Genomic DNA, 24,039 nt, shown 5'->3' with positions numbered 1-24,039 from the left:
TTGCTCAGTCTTGTCCGACTCTTTGCGACCCCATGGACTGCAGCACGCCAGGCTTCCCTGTCCATCACCAACTCCCAGAGCTTGCTCAAACTCATGTCCATCGTCGGTGATGCCATCCAACCATCTCATCCTCCCTTGCCCCTTCTCCTTCCGCCTTCAGTCTTTCCTAGTATCAGGGTCTTTTCCAGTGAGTCAGTTCTTCGCATCAGGTGGCCAAAGTATTGGGGTTTCAGCTTCAGCGTCAGTCCTTCCAGTGAATATTCAGGACTGCTTTCCTTTAGGGTTTTCTGGTTTGATCTCCTTGCAGTACATTGTCTTTATTGCCTCCTTAGCCATTGGTCCTCGAGTTGCTGCAGTCTGGCTCCTGCCTCTGCCCTTCTACTGGAAGTACTCAAAGGTCAGTAGTGATAATAAACCATTATTATAACAACACCTAGTGCTTCTTGTGGATTTACTGGGTGTCAAACACTGGGCTTGGTGCTTTGTTCACATTGAAGGAAGAAACCTGGAGAATCATAAGGCCATGCAGACTTGCAGATGTTTTTAGCTTAGTTGGATAAATTTTTAAAAATCAAGTCAACATTGAAAGAGCAGAGTATTTCAGATAAAAATCTGAACTTAGGGAATATGCTGTTCAGTTTGCTACAGTCCTCATGGTGAATATATGTGCACTTGGACCTACCTCACCTCTCATTTATATCACCTGTCTGACCCCTATAGGAACATAGTTTACTGTCTGCACTTTACATGGATATTCAGGGCTTTTTTAAGGTAATTTCTTTTGTGAGAGTGTTTGAAAGGGTGTCACCTTTTTTAAAAATATAAAAATTAATAAACATAGATATTGATTTAACACTAATGATTGAATGATGTTGATAATGAAGGTGCTTAGCACTGCCACATATTTAAGTAGCATCTGTTTTTCAGAGTGCTTCCATATTATATATTTTCATGGTTTGATTTACTGTAATAATGAAATGGATTAACTTGGTGGCTATATCAAGATACTATAAGAAGTTGTATAAGATTTCTAGGACTTTCATGATTGGCCACAAACTGGATGGCTTAAATCCACAGAGTTGTATTTTTCCCATGGTTGAGGTGGCCAGCATTTCAGAATCAGCATCAGTATGGTCGGTCCCTTCTGTTGGGAGGCTCTCGGGGAGAAACTGCCCCTGCCTCTCGTGTAGCTTTTGTGCAAACACAGTCCTTGATGTTCTTTGGCTTGTGGATGTGTCGTTCCAGTCCATGCCTTCAACTTCACCTTGGCTTCTTCACTCTTTCTGTACTTTCTCTTCTGTTCCCTCTTGAGAATAATGGAATGTTGTTATTAATAAAAATTTGGATACTTAAAGGTTTTGGTTAATAGTTTTAAATTGGACATTTCTATGTCTGTTAGAAAGACATCATCAGAGGAAGGGGGCAATTTTCTTTTGTATTTCTGATAGCTCTGTATTTGCATTTAGTTGCTCTCTCCTTTGCTCTTTGCTTTAATTTCTAGAACAAATAGTTTCTTTTTTTCTTTTTCTCATAAAATGTCATTCTTTATCTGAGATAATTTGAAATTCCTTTTTCATGATTAAGGAGAGGTATTTTAGGAAGGAACAAAACAAATGATGTTTAAAAAGTGGATGGAGTAGGATAATTTCTTAAGTTTAATACAGCCTAATTTTACATAGTAACTGTGAAGAATGAACCATACTATTTGATACATTGTCTGTACATTTCTTCAAGTAGCCAAACTTGTTTTTAAAAAATTGACTTTTTCCAAAAATTCTTTTACTGCAAATAGTATAGACATGATCACTTTCTAATATTTTCCTGAATTGTGGTTGTTGTTAGTTGTGGTTTAATTGTGTTCATTGTGATTTGGTCTATAATACATTGTAGTTTACCTGTGCTCTTTTCTCATGAATTTTCACTTCTTTGGCCTTATCCTCATTTGTTTAATCAGTTAGTAAAATTGTAGGTAAATTCATTGCACAGGGCTCTCCATATCCCCAGGTTGTGCATCCACAAGTTCAGCCAAACTCAGGTTAAAGATGTTCAGGAAGAAAAAAAATTCAGAAAGTTCCAAAAAGCAAAATATGATTTTACCAAACACTAGCAACTACTTACATAGCACTTTACATTGTATTAGTTATTGTAAGTAATCTAGAGATGATTTAAAGTAAATGAGAGGATGTACATAGTTAAATGCAAATATTTTGCTCTTTTTGTAAGGAACTGGAACCAATCCCCTGTGGATACTGAAGGAGGACGTCTTAGAAGCAAAACATGAGGGAAGGTTCAAGGAAGTTTCTCCTTGGGTAGAAATTCAAGTACTCCAGTGAGCTGATTTTGCCAACAGCTTTTTCAGTGACTCAGAAACTCTTCTTTCTGTTTTTTTTTTTTTTTTGCCTGAGGCTGTCACTCTTTGAGGTTGCCTTGTGTTAGAACCTTGTTTCAAAGGAATCAGAAATGTAGAGAGGGAAAAAGGTACCTTAGAAATTAACCTTTTTAGTATCTGTATTTCACTGATGAGGAAACTGAGACACTGAGAGATAAGAGAACTCAGCAAGGTCTTGCTTTTATTTATGTGTTTGTCTTTACCTAGTCTAGATAGCTGTCAACCATACTATGAATTATTGAATTTCACTTTTTGAGCAAGCTTTACCTGTACTTAATTGAAATAGTAGAGTCAGCTCCCATGGATGAAGCAAATGGAAAAAAAAAGAAAAAAAACAAAACACCTTGCACTGTTTCTTAGCAAAGTCCTTCTGGGCTGCTGCATGGTGATGTTTACACACTCCAAGGGGATCCATATTCAGTCCTCCTTAGTATTAAAGTACTAAGTTCACAAAAACACTATTAATAGAAGATTATTATTATTAAAGTTTTTGAAGTATCTTTCCCTGTGTTCAGATATTATGAATACATAAACACGCATTTGCTTAATATTTTATGTTTGTCCTCTTTAGAAGTTGAGTATTTGGCGATAGAAGGTTTTTGGTTTTGTTTTGCAAATATTCTGGTATGCCAGAACTAGGAATATCTACAAAATACATAACTTCTTTGAAATACTGCAGTTCTCTTATTTGCTTATGACTTTTTTTTGGGGGGGGTAGGTGAAATATTTATTCCTTTAAAAGGAAATACTCATCTGCCTACAGCAGTTGCTGGAGATAGAGTGCCTAAAAATTAAAGTAGTTGTTTACACAGATTATGAGGAGATCTAGGAAACAATGTTATTTGAAGAGTTGAAGTTTTTCAGTGATTAAAGCTTATACCTGTAGGGAGTTGGGAAGAAAAATATTAATATTTTATGACATACTGGAATACTAGTCTCTAATCTTTTTCATTTTCTGATGAATAGATTTAAAATAGAAATGTTAGTCAGGGATGTAAGTTTGCCAGTTATATTCCAAATATCTTGCAGTCAGTTTATCTTTAACCATGGTAACAGACAAAGTGGTGAAATAAGTTGGTAGGTTGCCATTGACAGCCTAAAATTAGGCAAATGTACCAGCTTTTACAAGGCCTGAAGTATCTAAAACACTGGTGTTAACCTGCTGTGTTTATAGTTCACAAAGAATGACATTTATAAATGCTATTTAGAAGGGTAACTTACAAACTAAATTGCCATTTGCCAAATGGCACATGGAGTTTATTCAAAAGAAGGCTGTTAATTCAATATCAAGGATTGATTCACAAGAATAAAAAGCTGGAGAGGGCATATTGCCTAAAAATTTCCTATTTGAATTTTTACCCCAAATTAACATCCTTAAGATACTTGGTCACTTAAAATGAAATGTTGCTTTAGTTTGCTTTTTGCGTTTGGTGTCTTCCCTTCTCCCCCTATGATCGGATTAGAATTACAGATAGAGAGTTCTGATTTATCTAGTTTATCTAGTTTGTTTATCTGGTTTATCTAGTGAAGAAGTGGGTTGGTGCATAACTGTAAACAGGTAAAAGACAGTATATAAAAGAAAGTAAGGTAGCCCTCAGTGTCCGATTCTGTGTGACCCCGTGGACTGTATCTTGCCAGGCTCCTCTATCCATGGAATTCTCCAGGCAAGAATACTGGAGTGGGTTGCCTTTTCCTGCTTCAGGGGATCTTCCCAGCCTAGGGATTGAACTTACGTCTCTTACATCTCCTGCACTGGCAAGCAGGTTCTTTACCACTAGCACCACCTGGAAAGCCTTATTAAAATTTAATTCTTTTTAATAGAGTTTTGGGGGGTCAGAGAATGAGGTATTATTTTTCCAACATCAAAATGGTAGACAGGAAGATTTTTTAATTAAAAAGTAATTTTTAATTACTGGTTTGTGGCCACAACACTTTACGTGGTTCGTTTTTATTTACTGATAGAAAACTAGGAAAAATTGTTAGTGAAGCCTCATTACATTGACTTCATACAGGGAAAACTCAATACATTTAAGTTCTATCAGTACAGTTTGACTTTCAGAATTAAAGCCTTAAAAAAAAAATCAAGACTTCCCCCTCTCTCCCCAAAAATATTGTCCTGTTAGAATTTGCACCCAGTTACATTTAAATAGCATTTATGATGGACCTATTATGTATTAGGCACTGAGGATTACCTTACAACAACTCTGCATCATGAGAGAACCAAAATCCAAACAAAAAACGATTATATAAGTGCCATAAGAAAATTACCCTAGAAGCACTATGGGAACTCAAGTAAATTTGTTCTTTCAGTCACCATTCTGTTACTACTTGCATTTCCCAAATATTTCTCAGATTTGCTGTAATCTTCCTGCCTTCATTGTTTCTTAATTCTTGTTCCACTTAAATATTTCTTCCTTACAGTCACCAGAGTGATTTATCTTAAATGAAAATTTGGACTTACATATTTAATAACACTCTTCAAAGACTTCTCACATATGATATAAACTCACATTTCTTCACAAACCATAAGGATTTAAAAAAAAAATTAATTTCAGTTACCTTTCTAACCTCTTCCAGCCTTCAGCTCTCACTGAATTAATTCCACCTTTCCAACAAATAAAACTTTGATATCTCCCCATACTGTTTTTCACCTTACTGCTTGAGTTGCCCACTTGGTTGTCCCCACCCCGCCCCTTGTATACTAACTCAGTTGATCCTTACTTAATAGGTAAAACTAGTATCTTCCCCTGAAGGACATCTTTCATAATCCATGGAGACTGGATTATGTGTTCCCTGCCAATGCTCATAAAGGAAATTTATGCATGCTATCTGTAAGGCAAGAATATGGCGATTTTTATTTTCTTGTTCTTTTTTTTTTTTTTTTACAATTTTACAAACTAATGTGATAGTTACCTACTACGTTCCAGAATTCAACACCATTCTTTGTTTTTATCTTGGCTTTAAAGATACTTGATAATGTTTCATCCTGTTGCAGTTACTGATGCTCAGATTGTTGTGTTGCCAATAGGAGATTATTCAGGTTGGCTTTTGAGTCTCTTGGGCATGACTAGTCAGTCAGTCAGTTCAATGGCTCAGTCGTGTCTGACTCTTTGTGACCCCATGGACTGTTGCATGCCAGGCTTCCCAGTCCATCACCAGCTACTGGAGCTTACTCAAACTCATGTCCATTGAGTCAGTGATGCCATCCAACCATCTCATCCTCTCTTGTTCTCTTCTCCTCCTGCCTGCATGACTAGTAGTATTTGTATAAATTCAGTTATTTTTCTACCTCTGTGTTACAGTGGTATTTGTTATTCTAGCACTTACCACAGATTGACTTGCAGTATAATTAATTCCCCCTGATAATCCATAAAGAAAGGAATCATCTTTGTATCTTTGTATTATTTATTTCAGTGCTTTACTTTTTGTTTAGTGCTTGGTAAATTTTTCTGCTTTGATAACAATGCTTTCAGCAGACAGTACTTACATTAAACTTTTGGTTTATGTAGTTCTCTATTATATTGATTGCCAATGATGTGCCATATACCAAGGCAGACACTTATTTTGAGTAATTTGATTTAATTTATTTAGTAGTAAAATGAAATAGTCTCTGTATGCTGAATATCTGTTATATTAAGTATTAAATACTTTAGCTTATAGTAACATTCCCCAAGTATTTTCTGTATGATGTTAATAGGTGTTATTAGAATAGAGGTATTTTTATGGTCAAATAAGTTTGAGAAATATTGAGTTAAATAGAGGTTAACAACTTTATTATAGGATTTCATAGTTTATGTGTAGTGTTACTGCCTATAAGACAAATAGAAGAAACATGTTTAATTTTTCAGTTTGTTTAATTCCTTCCCGCACAGCCCCCCGCCACGAGTATCTGTGGAACATACTGAGGAATATGCTGGCCAAGTTATATAAAAGAGTGCAGTGCAGTGGAAAAGGCATGTTGTTGTAAGTCAGGACTTGAATTTCTTCCCTGAAACACTAGATGCAGAACTTTCTGACAGCCTCAGTTGTCTCATCAGTGTAAGAATATATATAGCACCAGTATGTACAGCCTGGTATACTGGAGTGGGTATAGCCTGTCCCTTCTCCAGCGGATCTTCCCAATCTAGAGATTGAACCCAGGTCTCCTGCATTGCAGGCCGATTCTTTACCAGCTGAGCCAGAAGGGAAGCCCAAGAATACTGGAGTGGGTAGCCTGTCCCTTCTCCAGCGGATCTTCCCAACCCAGGAACCGAACGATTGTTTACCTACTGAGCTGTCAGGGAAGCCCATGTACAGCCTAAGATTACAAATTCTTTACAAAGCACTTGACAAAGATTAGTAATTTAGCATAGTCTTACTATCTAGATAAACAGTTCATTTCTTCCTCTGCCAAGTTTTTCCTAATTCTACATAGGGAAGATACAACAGTCTGTTTTCTAAAGGTATTCCTGTAGTCACTCTTAGTAGCAATTTTATAGCCACCTGGATTCTTGAATTAAAGCAGACCTTTTCTTAACCAATGATAATAGTGGTCCAGGTCCCTTAGATTCTAATTCTGAGGAATCTGGACTAAGCACCCAGGAGCAATTTATCTTAACTTTTCCTCCATATTAATTGTATCTTATATAGGTAAGTGGAAGGAAGCTAAACACTTTAATGTGTTTGATTTTGAATAACTTAGATCTGTTTCATCATCTCATTTTTAATTTCACATGATTGAATTAGTGACAGTAATATGTTAGGTATTTTCTGAAATACAACGGTACTTAAATAACCAAGATATTTTAATACTCTTGGCATTTTAATTGCTTTATAAATATGATACAGCTTTTCATGCTATTTATAGTTAACTGTTAGAAATATGTAAACAAGGAAGGTGCTGTAGTCTTGATTCATAATATGTATGCATCATTTAGTCAGGGCTATGTTTTCGAGTAATAAACCAGAGTATATCCTGTGATAAACATTAAAAGAATGCAAAAAAGGCATATATACCTTCCTTCCTTGTCTCATGCTGTGTTACTAAGGAAAGGGAAGCATTAGGTAATTTATCAAAATGATAAAATAGCTAACATTTATTGAGCTGTTACGTGTCTGTTACTGTTGTTAGCTCAATATGACTTAGCACATTTAATCCTTATGGTTATCCTGTGGTTACTAATAATATTAAATATTTTGCATATTTTTAGAACTGAGGAAACTGTACTTCTGGAGGAGTTTTGTGGATTCTCATTTGCTTTCTTAAAAGGTCTGACAGCTTCCCAGCTGGCAAGGCAGCCGTGGAGAGTCAGTAGAGTATCTGACAATGATTAGGGGTTAAATACCACCCTTCTCAGATACCTCTTAGTGATCAGAGCCAAGGCAGAAGAACATAAGATGGTTTGCGTAAGGATGTGAATGAAATTACTGGTGGGTAAGACCTCGGTTGTAGAGCCAGTCCATCTGGATTTGAATTCCTATATTCTGCTACTTACTGTTAAATTTTGCTGACCCTGCTGCACAGCCTGGGGGTCACAGCTGTGCGCCCACGGGCCCCAGCTGCTGACCCTGCTGCACAGCCTGGGGGTCACAGCTGTGAGCCCACGGGCCACAACCGTGGAAGCCTGCACGCCCTAGAGCTCATGCTGCGCGAGAAGGCAGGCCACTGTGGAGAGAACGCATGCATTCTTCTGCCTCACAACTGTATCCCCTGCTCACTGCAGCTAGAGAAAGTCTGCACAGCAACAGACCAAGTGGAGACAAAAATAATAACATAAATAATTAATTTAAAAAATGACTACACAGGAGTACAGACCACTGAGAAATGAGAAGCTGAGAAATTCTTAGAGTACATGGAAGAATGCTCAGATATAGTTACTCAGATTTGCTTTGTTTCTCAGTGTGTGAGTCCATTTCCTGATGCTTTGGTTCTTTGAGAAATTGACATTTAACTGAAATTTTTTTTACCTGTGATGCTTATGGAAATGTTCTGATATATTTTTGGTAGGTTCAACATATCAAAAATTGAAAGTTGCAAAAGCTAGATTTTCCTATAATACTTCAGTTTAAGAATTGCTTATTGTCTAAGTTAAATATGAGCATTGAATTTCTTCATAGCTTAAATTGCTGTTAATATGAATGTTTAACTTGTCATCTCTATTTACAAGTTCATATCATAGTGCCATAGATGTCGAAATCAGAAACTAAGCTTTCTATTATGTTTAAAATATTACATCATGGAGTAAATAACTCATTCTTTTATTTCAGTGTTGATCCAAAAATTCTAGAGAGGGCATTTTGATGAAATCCAATTACAGCAGATTTTCTCCAGTTGTATATGATATTTTTGTATAACGCTAGACATAGCTGGCATTAAAATAAAACTTAAATGCCTGATATATATTAAATGCTGCACCGTCCAATTTAAAAAATGTCACTGAAGAAACAAGTTCAGAGGTTTTTTTCGTTTTTTGCTCTACTCACTGAGTAAATGGCAGAACTTGGCTTGTCCAGATCTTCTGTCTGTTAAAGCCCTGCTTAAGAAAAAAACCAAAAACTCATTATTATTTACTTTCATAGCAATTATCTGATTATCCAAGCAAAAATTACATATTTAATAATTGCAAACAAGTTTCTTATACATATTTATAGAGAAATCCTGAAATTCCCTGCAGTGGAAGTGCAGAGTCTTAATCCCTGGACCACCAGGGAAGTTGCCCGATGTCTTTTTGATTATAGACATATCTACCTATGTATATATCTATATCTATTTATATGTATTTTCCCTTTAAATTCTTATGTTATTTTAAAGAAATTTTGCAGAAACATAGTTATTCCTTTTTACAAAACAGCTTTTATTGACATGTAGCTTAAATGTAATAAAACTCACTTGTTTTAAGTGTACAGCCTTCACCACAATCTAATGTCAAAACATTTTGATCATTAACCCCCAAAATGTATGGCTTATTTGTAGAGAGGGAAGCCTGCCATGCTGCTGTCCATGGAGTTGCAAAGAGTGAGGCAGGACTTAGTGACTGAACAACAGCATTTGTAGTCACTCCTCATTTCCACCCCCACCAGCACACAACCACTGATCTGTACATTTCATGTAAAAAGAATGATACAAGAGTGACCTTTTGTGTCTGACTTCTTTTCTTAACGTGCTGTGTATGAGTCTTACTCCTGTTGTAGCGTGTGTGAGTACTCCATTCCTTTTCCTTGCTGAGTAGAGCACCATTGTATAGCTGTGCCATGTTTTGTTTATTCACCATTGGTGGGCATCTGGATTGTTTACACTTTTTGACTATTACGAATGGTGCAGGTATAAACATTCACATACACATCTTCATATGGACATACGTTTTCATTTTTCTTAGAATAATAACTAGGAGTGGAATTACCAGGTCAAAACTGTCAAACTGTTCTCAAACTGGCTTCTTCATTTTACATTCCCACAAGCATTGTATGAGGATTTTAGTTTCTCCCCATCCTTGCCAGCATCTGTTATTGCCTGTCTTTTCTATTTTTTTGGCCATGCTGCCTGCAGCATCTTAGTTTCCCAGCTGGGATCTGTCCTGTGCTCCCTGCAATGGAAGTACAGAGTCTTAACCTCTGGACCACCAGGGAAGTTGCCTGATGTCTTTTTAATTATAGACATTTTGGTGGATGTGAAGTGCTATCTCTTGGTGACTTAATTTGCATTGTTGTTTCTTTTAATTTATTATTTTGGTATTATAATTGTAATATACAGTCTGATGCAGCAAACCATCTATAGAATTATCCTATTCATGTGCTTTTTTGGTTTTATTCAGTATTAGACCAATGAAACCCTGTTCAGGGAATTTACTTTTGATTAAAAAAAAATAAACTTACTCTTATTAAAAAACTCGTCTAAAGTAATTAAATAATACAGTTTAGAGGAAAGTATATACATTTATGTTTTAATAAATAGTTATTTTTTCTCCTCAATGTACATGAAGTGCTTTGGTGTGGACTCTTTCCTCACTCCTCCCGGTTGGTGTTAATCCTCTTATATGCAAAGTAAGTAATAAAATTGGACTTTCAAAAGCTCCAATCATGAATCAAAGGAAAAGTGATAGTTATTCTTGGGAATGTGATTGATTAAAAACAAGTCTTGGCAAATCAAAGAATGGATATATCTGAAACAGTTGATATGTTTACTTAATTCTTAACCTAAGCAAGTAATTTGAAATGGTTTCAACTACTAAGATATAGCAGTTTCCACAGCATTTATTGAATACTTAGTATGTGCTACAGTACTGTCCTGAGTATTGTACTTGTATTTAATTATCACAGCAATTTCATGAAATAGACATTACTACCATTATCCAAAATTTATAAGTGAGGAAACTTAAGATTCAAAGAAGTCTATTGGTTTCCTCAAAGTCACATAAAGAAGGCGTGATGAAGCCAAAATTTAAACTCAGTTGTAGTAGGCTTCATAATCTGCACTGCTTAACTAATAGCTATTCAACTCCCAACTTTATATCCAAATCTGGCCTATTTCTTCTTTCACTTTACATTTTCTTGGCTATGGGCTCTCAGGCGGTTGTGAGTGGTGGGATTAAATCCATCCTGTGTGTCTTGTTTCCTGCCAGGACTGTAATCTGTGACCAAACAGCAAATAAAATAAAATGCTCAGTAACGAGAACAGCAGTTATGTTTATTCATAAAACTGTTATTTTAGCTTAAATGTACTTGTTTAGTCTGTTGGAAGTCTTGTACATATACTGACTAGCTTGGTTTGGGTCAACTTGTTATTTAAATAAGTTAATTTTTATAAATGCATGTTTGGCTAGGAGAATTATAATCTGTGTTGTTGGTGAATATCTTGTCATGGAGAAGATGAAGTTTGTTTTTTGGGGGGAGGTTTTCTTTCTTAAGCTTGATACATAAACTGTGTGCAGCACTGGAAATGGTAAAATGAAGACAAAGTAAAGTTTATATTTGGTCTTTCACTGTGTTTGGATGATTTAGAAACTAAAGAAGTGAACCCTTAATTTTTAAAACTGTTTAAGTAATGAATAGCTTTTAAAAAAGCTGTTCTAAATAGTTTAATAATTTATTTAAACTATTTATTAATAATTTTCATTCTCATTGTTGAAATAACATTTACTGAAAGTTTTGAGTATCTATTAATTGCATGATGTTAAAATTTATAGACTTGGTTGTAAAAACTTTAACACCTGGGAATTGATGTTATAGATTTGTTAAACAGAACTTTAGTATTTACCCTTGGTAATGTGTTTTTGACCCTCTGATTGATTAAGTAAGGCATATTTAAATTATTTTCCTATGATTAATAATAGCAACCAATGCTTCCTTTTTTCTCACTAGCAGGGTCTTTTCACAATTTACTCTGCAAAGTTTAGTTAAGTAAAAACGTAGAAGTAAAAATCTTTGCCAAGATGACTTCTTGGAGAAAGTTTTTAATTGGATAGTGCCTTGATTAATAAATCCACTGAGAATACACAGCCATGTACTAGCACGTTGGAAAATAAACAGTCTTTGTAAATTATGCAGAGTGGTATTGGTTTGCATTAACAGTAACGTTCTCATTAAAGTTGGACCAGGAAAATACACCACTGTGTTCTGCTTCTACTTTTACTACACATATAAACTGCGCCAACAGCAGACAGCCAAGAGCTGGGAAGGAAAGACAAACCAGGACTGTGTTAGGCCCCACAGCAGCAGAATTTCTAGAAGCTTCTCTGTAGGGCTCTGTTGTATTAATTTTATTTCCCTCTGTTCACCATTCCTCTCTGTTTCTCCTGTTTACCTGACATTGAAATGGAGAGAGAATCTGATTGGTTCAGTCTGAGTCAGCTGTCTCGCCTGAAATCACTGGAGGAGGGGCCTGTGCAGGATCAAATTACACAGACCAGGTCCTTTCACATCTCCCTCAGAGTGTATTAGGACTTCAGTCCTTTGTTTTTTAGTGGTTGAGTAATTTTACTTAAGTATGTATGAAAGGCATTAAATCAACTATATACTTTTTAAGCTTTTAAGTTACAGATTACAACTCCATATTAAAGTTGGGAACTTGGCATTCAGGGGCTATTGAGGACCCCTGACATTACACTGCATCACTAGATCTCGTTAGCTCTCAGTTTGCTCTGAGGGTGAGTTTTTAATCTCTTTAGGATCCCTGATACAACACTACATCACTAGCTCTCATTTGCTCTGAGGGTAGACTTTTACCCTCTTGAGGATCTAAGGGGACACCAGGAGAGGATTCAGACAAGACAGTCCACGGCTACTGCTTTCTCCTGTATGTCCAGCCCCTACTGGTTGCACCAGGGGCCAAAGAACTGATGATGGCCTTTTCTTCTTGGCTTCTTCCAGAACTTGGAGTTCTCCCAGTTCTACCATGGGGCTGTTTGCCAGTCTGCCTTGCTTCTGTCCCCTCCCTTTCCTGTTTGAACCAGTTAAATTCCTTCCATCACCACCTAATGCAATTTAAGTTACACTTCTACCACAGGAGTCCTGTATGAAATGTTGTTTTCTTGGGCTTTTGAGTATTTTAGCATTTTGCCTCTTTAACTCCTTTTTTTCCCTTGATATTCTAGGATGTAAATCTCTATCTGCCCTTTTATAGTACTAGAATTTCTGACAGTTTTGTTATTATGGCATAACTTCTCAGCTGAAAATTTCTGTTACATAACTCATAGAAAAAGCCTTATTTATTTTCATAATGAGACTTAAATTGATTTTGAAAAATGAGTTACTTTCTTGACAGTACTTTCCCGTGAGAAAATGTATTCAAAACCATCTAGCCCAGTACCTAAATACTTGTGTCGCTGAGTCGTGTCCAACTCTTTGTGACCCCATGGACTGTAGCATGCCAGGCTCCTCGGTCCACGGGGATTCTCCAGGCAAGAATACTGGAGTGGGTTGCCATGCCCTCCTCCAGAGGATCTTCCCAACCCAGGCATTGAACCCAGGTATCCCACATTGCAGGCGGATTCTTTACTGTCAGAACCACAAGGGAAACCCAATACTTGATGCTACTTGTATAATATGACTGCTATTTCCTCTTGATTTTTTAATGTTTTAGTCATAGTTTATAAGTAATATATGTCTCCAGTACAAAAAGTGTAAAATGCATCTAAGTATAATAAGGTCACACAATTACCCTACAATTAACATTGTGAATTTACCCCAACAAAATTAGGATTATATTGTATTTAGTTTTTTATATCCTGTTTTCTTGCAAAAATATTACTTTTTCACATCACTAAATATCCTTTTAGTGGCATAATTTTAATGAATATAATAGTCTCTTGACTAAATATGCCATAATTTATTAATTAAACCCCTCTACTTATATATAAGTATAAGGGAGCTGACTGTGGCTCAGATCATGAACTCCTTATTGCCAAATTTAGACTTAAACTGAAGAAAGTAGGGAAAACCACTAGACCATTCAGGTATGACCTTAATCAAATCCCTTATGACTATACAGTGGAAGTGAGAAATAGATCTGGGACTAGATCTGATAGACAGAGAGCCTGATGAACTATGGACGGAGATTCGTGACATTGTACAGGAGACAGAGATCAAGACCATCCCCATGGAAAAGAAATGCAAAAAGGCAAAATGGCTGTCTGAGGAGGCCTTACAAATAGCTGTGAAAAGAAGAGAAGCGAAAAGCAAAGGAGAAAAGGAAAGATATTCCCATTTGAATGCAGAGTTCCAAAGAATAGCCAGGAGAGATAAGAAAGCCTTCCTCAGTGATCAATGCAAAGAAATCGAGGAAAACAACAGAATGGGAAAGACTAGAGATCTCTTCAAGAAAATTAAGAGATACCAAGGGAACATTTCAGGCAAAGATGGATTCGATAAAGGACAGAAATGGTATGGACCTAACAGAAGTAGAACATATTAAGAAGAGGTGGCAAGAATACACAGAAGAACTGTACAAAAAGACCGTCACGACCCAGATAATCACAATGGTGTAATCACTCACCTAGAGCCAGACATCCTGGAATGTGAAGTCAAGTGGGCCTTAGAAAGCATCACTACGAACAAAGCTAGTGGAGGTGATGGAATTCCAGTTGAGCTATTTCAAACCCTGAAAGATGATGCTGTGAAAGTGCTGCGCTCAATATGCCAGCAAATTTGGAAAACTCAGCAGTGGCCACAGGACTAGAGAAGGTCAGTTTTCATTCCAATCCCAAAGAAAGGTGATGCCAAAGAATGCTCAAACTACCGCACAATTGCACTCATCTCACACGCTAGTAAAGTAATGCTCAAAATTCTCCAAGCCAGGCTTCAGCAATATGTGAACCTTAAACTTCCAGATGTTCAAGCTAGTTTTAGAAAAGGCAGAGGAATCAGAAATCAAATTGCCAACCTCCGCTGGATCATCGAAAAAGCAAGAGAGTTCCAGAAAAACATCTATTTCTGCTTTATTGACTACGCCAAAGCCTTCGACTGTGTGGATCACAATAAACTGTGGAAAATTCTGAAAGAGATGGGAATACCAGGCCACCTGACCTGCCTCTTGAGAAACCTGTATGCAGGTCAGGAAGCAACAATTAGAACTGGACATGGAACAACAGACTGGTTCCAAATAGGAAAAGGAGTATGTCAAGGCTGTATATTGTCACCCTGCTTATTTAACTTATATGCAGAGTACATCATGAGAAACGCTGGGCTGGAAGAAGCACAAGCTGGAATCAAGATTGCCGGGAGAAATATCAATAACCTCAGATATGCAGATGACACCACCCTTATGGCAGAAAGTGAAGAGGAACAAAAAAGCCTCTTGATGAAAGTGAAAGAGGAGAGTGAAAAAGTTGGCTTAAAGCTCAACATTCAGAAAACTAAGATCATGGCATCTGGTCCCATCACTTCATGGCAAATAGACGGGGAGACAGTGGAAACAGTGTCAGACTTTATTTTTTTGGGCTCCAAAATCACTGCAGATGGTGATTGCAGCCATGAAATTAAAAGACGCTTACTCCTTGGAAGGAAAGTTATGACCAACCTAGACAGCATATTAAAAAGTAGAGACATAACTTTGCCAACCGTCTAGTCAAGGCTATGGTTTTTCCAGTGGTCATGTATGGATGTGAGAATTGGACTGGGAAGAAAGCTGAGTGCCAAAGAATTGATGCTTTTAGAACTGTGGTGTTGGAGAAGACTCTTGAGAGTCCCTTGGACTGCAAGGAGATCCAACCAGTCCATCCTAAAGGAGGTCAGTCCTGGGTGTTCACTGGAAGGACTGATGCTGAAGCTGAAACTCCAATACTTTGGACACCTCATGAGAAGAGTTGATTCATTGGAAGAGACCCTGATGCTGGGAGGGACTGGGGGCAGGAGGAGAGGGGACGACAGAGGATGAGATGGCTGGATGGCATCACCGACTCAATGGGCATGAGTTTGAGTAAACTCCAAGAGTTGGTGATGGACAGGGAGGCCTGGTGGGGTCACAAAGAGTCGGACACGAATGAGCAACTGAACTGAACTGAACTTATATATAGTATTCATGTCATTGAACTAATTATCTCTTTAATAGCTTTATAGAGACTTTTGAGTCAGGGGAACATTTTCAAGCTTTTGAGATATTAGTCCTTATAAATGTAACCATTCTCTTGTCATACCATATTGTATATGGATACCCTGTTAATCCCTTTCAAGCTCTTTATTCTAGACCTTCTTTACGTTTCTTGGGCTCTGATACCCCACATCAGCATGTTCTCCAAGTAGTTGATCTCTTTACGCTGCTAGGCTGGGTTACCCCAACATGTGGTCCTCTCCTTACCCTTCCCACAAGGTCCCCTTCTATACCCCCCTTTGGTTAATAACCCACCACGGTTACCCCTGTGTGTCAGAGTCTCTTGACACCCTTCTTTCCAAGCGCGCTCAGCCCCCTACCCCCCAGGGGACTCTGACCCATCTAATGGCTGTACTCCTGAATTGTTCAGGAGAAGCAGGAAGAAAGAGAAAGGAAGCTATACAGTTAGAAGACTTAATGAAGGGCATTGCCAAGGGCATAGCATCATGCTTGGTATGTTGTATATATTTGGTGGCAGGGTGCGTGTTTGTTTGTATATTTAATTCTTCCCTCCTGATCCTGAGATTTGGTGGTGAAAGAGAAAATACAAACATGTAACTCAGCTGACTCCCAGCTGACTGTTTCTAATACCATCTCATCTGCATTTGCTCTTCCTGGTGTCCCTAATCTAACTCACTCTAGTTGATTCTGTATTGTCTCCCTGACTGGTTATTTCCTACCTTTAGTTAGTTAGTTCAGTCGCTCAGTCGTGTCTGACTCTTTGTGACCCCGTGAATCGCAGCACACCAGGCCTCCCTGTCCATCATCAACTCCCGGAGTTTACTCAAACTCATGTCCATGGATTCGGTGATGCCATCTAGCCATCTCATCCTCTGTCGTCCCCTTCTCCTCCTGCCCCCAATACCTTCCAGCCTCAGGGTCTTTTCCAATGAATCAACTCTTCTCATGAGGTGTCCAAAGTATTGGAGTTTCAGCTTCAGCATCAGTCCTTCCAGTGAACACCCAGGACTGACCTCCTTTAGGATGGACTGGTTGGATCTCCTTGCTGTCCAAGGGACTCTCAAGAGTCTTCTCCAACACCACAGTTCAAAAGCATCAATTCTTCGGCACTCAGCTTTCTTCCCAGTCCAATTCTCACATCCATACATGACCACTGGAAAAACCATAGCCTTGACTAGACGGACCTTTGTTGGCAAAGTTATGTCTCTGCTTTTTAATATGCTGTCTAGGTTGGTCATAACTTTCCTTCCAAGGAGTAAGCGTCTTTTAATTTCATGGCTGCAATCACCATCTGCAGTGATTTTGGAGCCCAAAAAAATAAAGTCTGACACTGTTTCCAGTTTCCCCGTCTATTTCCCATGAAGTGATGGGACCGGATGCCATGATCTTAAGTTTTCTGAATGTTGAGCTTTAAGCCAACTTTTTCACTCTCCTCTTTCACTTTCATCAAGAGGCTTTTTCGTTCCTCTTCACTTTCTGCCATAAGGGTGGTGTCATCTGCATATCTGAATTTTATCGTCCCCCATTTACTAAACTCCCACCTTCCATGTTTCAGTTAATGACTTGGACTCTATTTAAATGTGATATTTGATGTGAATATGTTTATCTGATAACTTCAAAATGTTTCAATATTTTTAGCTTTCTTTACCTTCTTTCTTAAAACTCCTGTTTGCCATTTATTATAGTATATTAATACGTATACTATACTCCCTTTATATATGTAAATATAATGGTTTAATTATCATATATAAATATATCATACAGCCTCTTCCTACCTGTCTAATTTTTCTAAGTCTCCTTACTTGATTTTGATACTTCTTCCCTCCAGTTGAATATTTACCCTTCTTAATATTTTGTTCTTGATCTCACTAAGTTATTCTGTTTCTCTAGATTATCAAATTGACCACATAATGTCACAACACCTAGTTTAAGCTTCTGAGTTCCAATCTTTTCCTTTTTTTTAACCTTTTCAACTCTCTGAATTCAGACATAATTCTTCGCTGTCTTAGAGCTCCAAGAGCTTTTTTCAAACCTGTGGGTTTTCTTTTTTTTTAATTCCATGACATGGTTAATGATACCTTTGCAATTCAAGGTACTTAAGCCAGAAATTGTCATGTTACCTCTTTCCCGTTCCCCCATATTCAGCAGGTTTCCTGTTATACCTTTTGTCTCACAAATACTGCTCATTTTCAGACCAGCTCTCAGTGATGTGTAGTACGATAGTCCTTACTTCATTCCGTTTTGAATTATAATGAACTCTGAGTATTTTTTCTTTCGATTTATAATTTCTTAGAAGCACATTCTACCATGATGATCTCTCTTTATTGAATTAAAGAATACCCTTCAAGACTTTTTTTCTAAACTTGAATCAGTGTTTTACTATATCATTAACTGGCTTTTCTTAGGCAGTAGAAACTTGGTCATGGTTTGTGATTCGATAGTATGTATGTGGCCTATAATACACTATGCTTAGGGTTAATCCGGGTAAGAGAGTGGTTTTAGATTATGTATAACCTACCAGAATCTGTGGGAAGATGTGAAATGGCCTTAGCTGTTATTACTAATAATGAATGGAATCTTTGCTAATTAACCAGATTTTAATATCTGTAGATGAGGATGTGTTTTCAAACTTTGATGTTTTAATCCAAATGCCAGAGGCCGGGTAGATATGTTGTAATTTAAAGTGGGTTAAATTTCATAAATCTGTTTTCTTCCTTTAAAGTTCTATTCTCCATCTAAAAAGACTTTTTACTCTTAAAAAAAGAAGTTTTATTTTTTTTACTTTGCCTTCTATTTAAGCAGCTTTGCTTAAATAACACTTTAAGTAACACTTTTGGTATGAAACGATTCTGGTAGTAATTGATAGCAAAAGAAATAAATGACAGTTGAAGCAAAAAGATTGCCAGGAAACCTCTTTGCTTATGATTATTCTTGTTTATTCTATGATTTAAAGTTCTTTCCCCAGTTAGGATACAGGTATCCCCCACTTGTTGAAAGTGTGGTGTACACCACTTGCTTTTACAAAAGGCCTACATTGGGTTCGTTGCTACCCGCCCCCTAAAAATAATTCAGAGAGTATTTTCACTTTTATGAAAAAAGGTGAAAAGTGAAAATAGCATCCAGCATTTGTTTTGCAGTGAGTGAGCTGTTCAAGGGGCCGCACACACCCTGAGCAGCAAGAATGCACCGCCAAACTCTTTCCCCGGGAACAACGTGAAGCATCCCAGCTGCCACTGCTTTGAACTGTGTCTGTGAGCATCTGTGCTTTATCTCGATTTATTTTGTGCCTTTGTTAGCAAGATGTGTCCTAAGATAATTGATTCTTCATTTTTCATTTTAAGCCTTTTTGGCCTATAAACAGTTTCATAGGAGTACTCTACTTTCAGAAAGTGAGAAAAACCCTATCTTAACTTTGAATACTTAGCCATTTTAGGTCCTTCTCTTGCCCCCAAAACTAGAATTATAGGGCAGTATTTTAATTATTGGATTAAAAGGCTTCTATGATTTGGCTTGGGCTTCCCTCGTGGCTCAAACAGTAAAGAATCTGCCTGCAATGCGGGAGACCCAGGTTCAATCCATGGGTTGGGAAGATCCCCTGGTGAAGGAAAAGGGATACTCACTCCATTATTCTTGCCTGGAGAATCCCGGACTGAGGAGCCTGGCGGGCTCTAGTCTGTGGGGTCTCAAAGAGTCAGACACGACTGAGCTACTGCACTTCACACTATGATTTGGCTTCTCATATGATTTTTAGAGGTCTAAAACTGATTCAGAAGAGTTAAAGAGTTTGTAATTTGGTAGTTATTCACATTCAAAGGAGTTACTAACTCATGCCGTGTCTTCAGAACACACCTTTTTTCTGACATTATCATCACTCATAGTTTATATTGTGTAATGAAATGATTTAACTTCCTCATTTGATCCTCATCATTAAAGTTACCTGAGTGTCTGACAATTATAGGAGTGTGTGTGTATGTATGTAATGGACAGTCAGAAACATTGGACAATATGTTGATTAAAATAAGATATTGTGAAAAAGGGAGAGAATAGGATAAGAGAGCATATAATTGGAAATGTAATGGGAATTTGCTATTGAAGATACATAGCAGGTTAGCACCAATGCTTTACATAGGAGCAGTTTTAAGGACTCAGATATTCCTAGGCACTCAGTAGCTAAATTTGTTTGAGAGGCAGTATTTATGGGCAAAAAACAGTGAAAACTTATTTGATATTCAAAGCATTGAGAGCTTTTCCTTGAAATAGTTTAAAAAAGTTAACCTACATGTCCATTGACAGTTGAATGGATAAAGAAGATGTGGTGTTTATTTATACAATGGGTCATTAGCCATGAAAAAGATTGAAACAATGCCATTTCAGCAACATGGATGAATCTAATGATTATCATATTAAGTGAAGTAAGTCAGACAAAGACAAATATCATATGATATCACTTAAATATGGAATCTAAAACAGTGATACAAATGAACTTTTTTGTAAAAGAGAAATAGACTTGTAGACATAGAAAACAAATTTATGGTTACCAAAGGTATACATTAGTAGGTTGGGATTAGCATGTCAGATGGTAAAGCGTCTGCCTACAATGCAGGAGACCCAGGTTCAATCCCTGGGTTGGGAAGATCTCCTGCAGAAGAAAATGACAACCCACTCCAGTACTCTTGCCTGGAAAATCCCATGGATGGAGAAGCCTGGTAGGCTACAGTCCATGGGGTCGCAAAGAGTTGGACATGACTGAGCAACTTCACTCACTCATGCACTACTTTACATAAAATAGACAAACAACGAGGACTTACTGTATAGCACAGGGAATTATATTCAATATCTTGTGATAACTTATAATGCAAAAGAACTTTTAAAAGAATATGTGTGTGTGTATATACATATATATATAAATAGATCACTTTTTTGTATACCTTAAAGTAACACAAGATTGTAAATTAACTATACTTCAATTAAAAATGGTTATAAAATTAAATTTTAAAGTTTAAAAAAGTCAAAAGAATTAGTTTCCACTAATTCTGGGGAGAGATTTATCTGGAAGTTAATAATCCTGATGATTTTAAATGACCCTAATTGTTTCTTTAGGATTTTTTAGTAGTGTGAACAGAAGTACCATATAATTTCAGAATGTCTACCATGACAACATAATTTTTTTTATTATAGATATGTTTTTTTTCATTGGTGATCTGTATCCTCAGATCTACTGTTTTGTTCAATAACTTTACTTCTGTTGGTTTGCTCAACCCCTCCCTCAGTCCCATGTTTCTTATCATCCTTGTAGATAGATCACTGTGAGAGTGGAAACCATATAGTTTAGTTGTCTGGGTAAATGAGATTTTGGGTGTTGACAGTTCTGGTTTCACTAAAAAACTGTATGTAATTCTAGAAAAATTTTATCTTGGTTATTAATTAAGAAAAGGACACTTAACTTTACATCCTTGTTTGCTTTTTTTGTTAGTACCTTCTGCCTTGACATTTCCAGCTATCCTTTTGATTCTACTTTTTTCCATGATAACACTGAGTCTTTTCTCTCCCCATACTGGTACATAAAGAAAATTAATCTCTGGTCATCCAAATTATCTTTAGTGAGTCTAAATGTTGTCATACAACCTAGAGGGGTGAGTTGTTGGGGAAAGTGGAAGGGAGGCTCAAGAGGGAGGGAATATATGTATACTTACAGCTGTCTTACATTGTTGTATGGCAGAAACCAACACAACATTGTAAAGCAGTTGTCCTCCAATTAAAACTTTAAAAAAATTGTCCTGATTTAATTTAAATGTAATTAACTTAATCAATTTAAAAATGAGGTATTTGAGGCCTGGAGAGATTGAGATTTGCCAAGAAAGGAAAGAACTAACATTCACAGAGCACCAACTGTATACCAGACAAAATCATTTTATATTCCAGTTCTGTGAAATATGTTCTGTTTTCCCCATTTTAAAGAATCTCAGAGGTCAAGAAACTTGCCAAGAACCATAAGACTAGTCATGGTGGAGGCAGGATGAAAAGCCAGTTCTCTTGCAGAGTCCAGGGTCTCTTCTAACTCCTGTCAGCAAACATTAAGAGCTGATCAACTGAGTCAGTGCAGGAACATAGGATTAAGAAGCCAAAACTTATAAATAGAACAAAGGATATTTTCTGATTGATAATTTTCATTTTTATAAAAAGACTCAAAAACTAATTATCGTGAGTTGTACTGGAAGTCAATTATCTCGAGATTCTTTAGCCTCTTGTCTTGTGCTTTTAACAGACACTCTTGCTGACAAAGGCAGGCTTCGTTTGTCCCGGCACGTGATTGGCCTTTGATGTTTGTTGAACGAGGCCACGCTTGGAGAGGATTGGGCTCTGTGTTACCTTTTAAAATATTTACTTATTTTTATCTATTGTGGCATGTGGGATCTTTTAGTTGTAGCATGTGGGATCCAGTTCCTCGACCAGGGCCTGAACCCAGGCCCCTTGCGTTGGGATAGAGAGTCATAGCCGCTGGACCACCAGGAAGTCCCACCTTTTAAACCTGATTTGGTGTTTGTGAGAATTAATAGCCTACTTTTCAGAGTTTCTGAAATGATATTGCAAAAAAATGAAACAGCATGAAAGTAGTAGGAAAAATTAGGGCTCTAACATAGTATTATGGAATGCCCATCCATTAATGAAAGAGCCGAGTGTTTAACGTATGTGTGCAAATCTGGGCCTCCATTTGCCCTGCTTATATTTATCTGTGAACTCTACATCTTTTATTTAAGCACTTCATCTAATTAACTGTTGGTAACTACATTTTTGAAGCAACACCTTCTCTTTAGCCTCCTAATATCTGATCCACTGTTCTTGTGAATGTGATGACCTAAGTAGTAATCAGATCACCCAAGAGTAGCTTTTCAAATTGTTTTTCAGAGGTATTTCTTTTCTGGAATCATAACTGACACATATTTCCCACTTCACCATTTAATTATCTAGTCTTTTGTATTTGTATTCTCGATACCTTCATTTTCATTATTATTTCTTTTCCAGAGAAGCCAGAGCCAAGTGGCAGACACCTGGACAAAGACAGTCCTTTTTTTTTACCTACCAGTTCTCTCCCCTCTATCCCTCCATCCCTGACTGTCCCTCCCGCCTCTCCCTCTCCATGCCCCACCCCTCTATTTCTCTTCCCCATTTTGTCTCAGTATATAGAAAAATAAAAACCAGAATGATGACAAGTAGAGGTAGATGATTCCTTGCAAAGATAATATTCATTGACAGAAACGTATTAGTTTCTCAGATAACCAATTCAGATTACTTTGTGGTTCACTAGACCTGGGTTAGACTCCTGCTTTATGAAAATAGTACATATCCATTGTAGGGAGAAGAAGCGATACAGTATCAGTGAATATAAAGCAGAAAATAAAAGTGCTGTTTTTTTCTGTACTTTCCAGAGACACTATTAATGGTTTTTTATGTATCTTTTTGAAATGTCTGCTATATATATATATTTACATACATGTTTAATGTAGTTAATTAGCTCCATCCATTTGCGTTTTATAAGTAGGTCTTCAGAATGTCATAAAGCATCTATTAGTTCAATTTTAGTGTGCTTGATATTACTAAATTATAGTATTTCAATTTCTTTTCTCATTTTTTCCTTAAAATTATTTTTTTAACCACTTTCAGGATACTGGTCCCTTGAATATTTTCTTTATTTTTTAATTGTTTTTTTAAACCAGTCTTAACATTTGCATTGTACTACTTTGATGCAGTTGAAATAATTGATTAAAAGTGCTTCCGGGAGTGTTATGTTCTGAGTAATTAAGAATTAGAGCCTGTGAAGAGAAAATTTAGAATTATGCTTGCTGTCGTTATGGGGAGTATTATAAATGATCCATATAAGATTAAAAGACCTGTTGTTGAAGATAACAGAATGCATCTATAGCGGGCAAAGTGTTTGGTCTTCTGGGACCTGGTGAAAACGGCTGAGTGCTGATTAGCTCTGGTTGGGTAAGATTACACTAGAGGCTTAAGGTGTTTGGGGCATCTGTGGGAGTAATAATCAGAGCATTGATAAAATTTGCTATTTGTAGCCAGGCACCAGAGAATGAATGTTACTTTCTTAACGTGTATAAAAGTATTGGCTGCACAT

The 24,039-nt window shown here is 37.0% G+C and overlaps 1 protein-coding gene across 4 annotated transcripts in view; it reads left to right on the top strand.

The window, feature by feature from the left end:
- PHTF2 (putative homeodomain transcription factor 2) overlaps window positions 1-24,039 on the top strand; it is a 125,172-nt gene that overhangs the window by 44,798 nt on the left and 56,335 nt on the right. For 2 of the 4 annotated variants that reach the window (XM_043871635.1, XM_043871633.1), the window contains exon 3: window positions 10,348-10,408. The exons of the other annotated variants lie outside the window; for them this stretch is intronic. In XM_043871635.1, coding sequence (XP_043727570.1) covers window positions 10,348-10,408 — 61 coding nt within the window. The remainder of the gene's footprint in view (window positions 1-10,347; window positions 10,409-24,039) is intronic. 4 annotated transcript variants of the gene reach the window in all.

This window comes from Cervus elaphus, chromosome 18, assembly GCF_910594005.1.
Source record: "Cervus elaphus chromosome 18, mCerEla1.1, whole genome shotgun sequence".
NCBI lineage: Eukaryota > Metazoa > Chordata > Mammalia > Artiodactyla > Cervidae > Cervus > Cervus elaphus.
The sequence above is the reverse complement of the archived record's forward strand: the minus strand, read 5'-3'. Positions and strand labels throughout refer to the sequence as shown.